The sequence below is a fragment of the Salmo salar genome, chromosome 15 (genome assembly GCF_965601325.2).
Source record: "Salmo salar chromosome 15, fSalSal1, whole genome shotgun sequence".
In the NCBI taxonomy this organism is placed as follows: domain Eukaryota; kingdom Metazoa; phylum Chordata; class Actinopteri; order Salmoniformes; family Salmonidae; genus Salmo; species Salmo salar.
Window position 1 is genome coordinate 103,493,041 of NC_138305.1, and position 1,739 is coordinate 103,494,779.

Here is a 1,739-nt window from a genome sequence, read left to right on the forward strand (position 1 = left end):
CTATGGAACCCTGACCTGTTCACCGGATGTGCTACCTGTCCCAGACCTGCTGTTCTCAACTCTCTAGAGACAGCAGGAGCAGTAGAGATAATCTGAATGATCGGCTATGAAAAGCCAACTGACATTTACTCCTGAGGTGCTGACCTGTTGCAACCACTTTGATTATTATTATTTGACCCTGCTGGTCATCTATGAACATTTGAACATCTTGGCCATGTTCTGTTATAATCTCCACCCGGCACAGCCAGAAGAGGACTGGCCACCCCTCATAGCCTGGTTCCTCTCTAGGTTTCTTCCTAGGTTCTGGCCTTTCTAGGGAGTTTTTCCTAGTCACCGTGCTTCTACATCTGCATTGCTTGCAGTTTGGGTTTTTAGGCTGGGTTTCTGTACAGCACTTTGTGACATCAGCTGATGTAAGAAGGGCTTTATAAATACATTTGATTGATATATATACAATATAAGTGAAAGTGTTTTTCCCCTTCTGTTTTGTGGTGCATTTAAAACATCCATGATATTCATGTTTAGCCAACCTGTATTTACCAGTTGTCTCTCTCTGTGTCACCTTACAGCAAGCTACAGCTCCTTCCCTATGGAGAGTGCTAACAGCACCTACAGCAGTGGCTACTCCAGTGGTTTCGGCGGTGGATATGGCGGTGGATACGGCAGTGGATACGGCGGTGGATACAGTGGCAGCAACTACAGCTCCGGTAGCGGCTACGGTGGCGGCAGCACCTCCAACGTCACCACCCAGAACAAGAAGAGTGTCGTCATCAAGATGATCGAGACCAAGGATGGAAAAGTTGTCTCTGAGACCTCCGAAGTGGTTGATGATTGAGCGGCTGGATAATGCCCTTTTGTCTACCCTCTTGATCACCATTCCACTACAGTGTAACAATTAAAGTCAAAGGCAAACAATGTTACATGAGCACAAATATAAATGTGGCTGTTAAGCAATAAACAGTTTTAATCCAACCAAAGATTTTAAGGGGACCACAGAATATTTTTCTTGTTCATACTGTATGTCTTATGCCTTTTCTAATTCTGTACTAAAACTAAATGCTTGCAGGAAATTAGCAAAAAATGAAGTTGCAACTTGTAGAACATTCTGTCCAAACCTCTGCAACCCTGTTAACTGTAAAGAGGGCCATTCTCTGAGTTCAGTTGCATGAAATGGATGATAATGTGTACTGTCCATGACAAGCGTTGCTCAGAGTGGGTGTGAATGTGACAGTGCAGCACCAGTGTTCTTGGTCAACCTGTCTAAAATGTCTGCTATGCTAGATAGTAGTGCATGTCTTCCCTGTTGTGTTCTGTTGGACCCCAAAGAAGCTTCCCACTGTTGCCTGAGGTGCTGTTTTTGCTACCAAACAATTAAATGTGTTTTTACTGAAAACTTATTTTGTTGTGTGAGTTTCACGTCTTTATTCCTGCAAAATCAAATTCTTGTAAAAGTTTCTCCCAACATGGGTTTCATACATAGTCTCAGTCGGTATGAAGTCAGTACTGAGATAATGCTGGTAAAACTGAAAAGGAAGGAGACAGAGAATCATCTGGTGGTAGAAAAGGAGAAGACACACGTTGAGGGTGATATGCACAGCACCTAAACAAACTACTTCACACCTGCACACAAGCCTTTCTTCAGCTATCATACTGTATTGCATTTCATTCCTTTCTTCGGCTTTAATACTGTATTGCATTCCTTTCCTTTCTTCAGCTGTTAAACTGTAATGCGTTCCTTT

At 43.0% G+C, this 1,739-nt stretch overlaps 1 protein-coding gene across 1 annotated transcript; it reads left to right on the top strand.

Moving 5' to 3' along the window:
* Positions 1-542: 542 nt before the first annotated feature.
* Positions 543-1,397, top strand: LOC106572766 (uncharacterized). Its single transcript, XM_014147234.3, has one exon. It carries the CDS (start codon positions 590-592, stop codon positions 833-835), a length of 246 nt encoding a protein of 81 aa, XP_014002709.1. The 5' UTR covers positions 543-589; the 3' UTR covers positions 836-1,397.
* Positions 1,398-1,739: the final 342 nt, after the last annotated feature.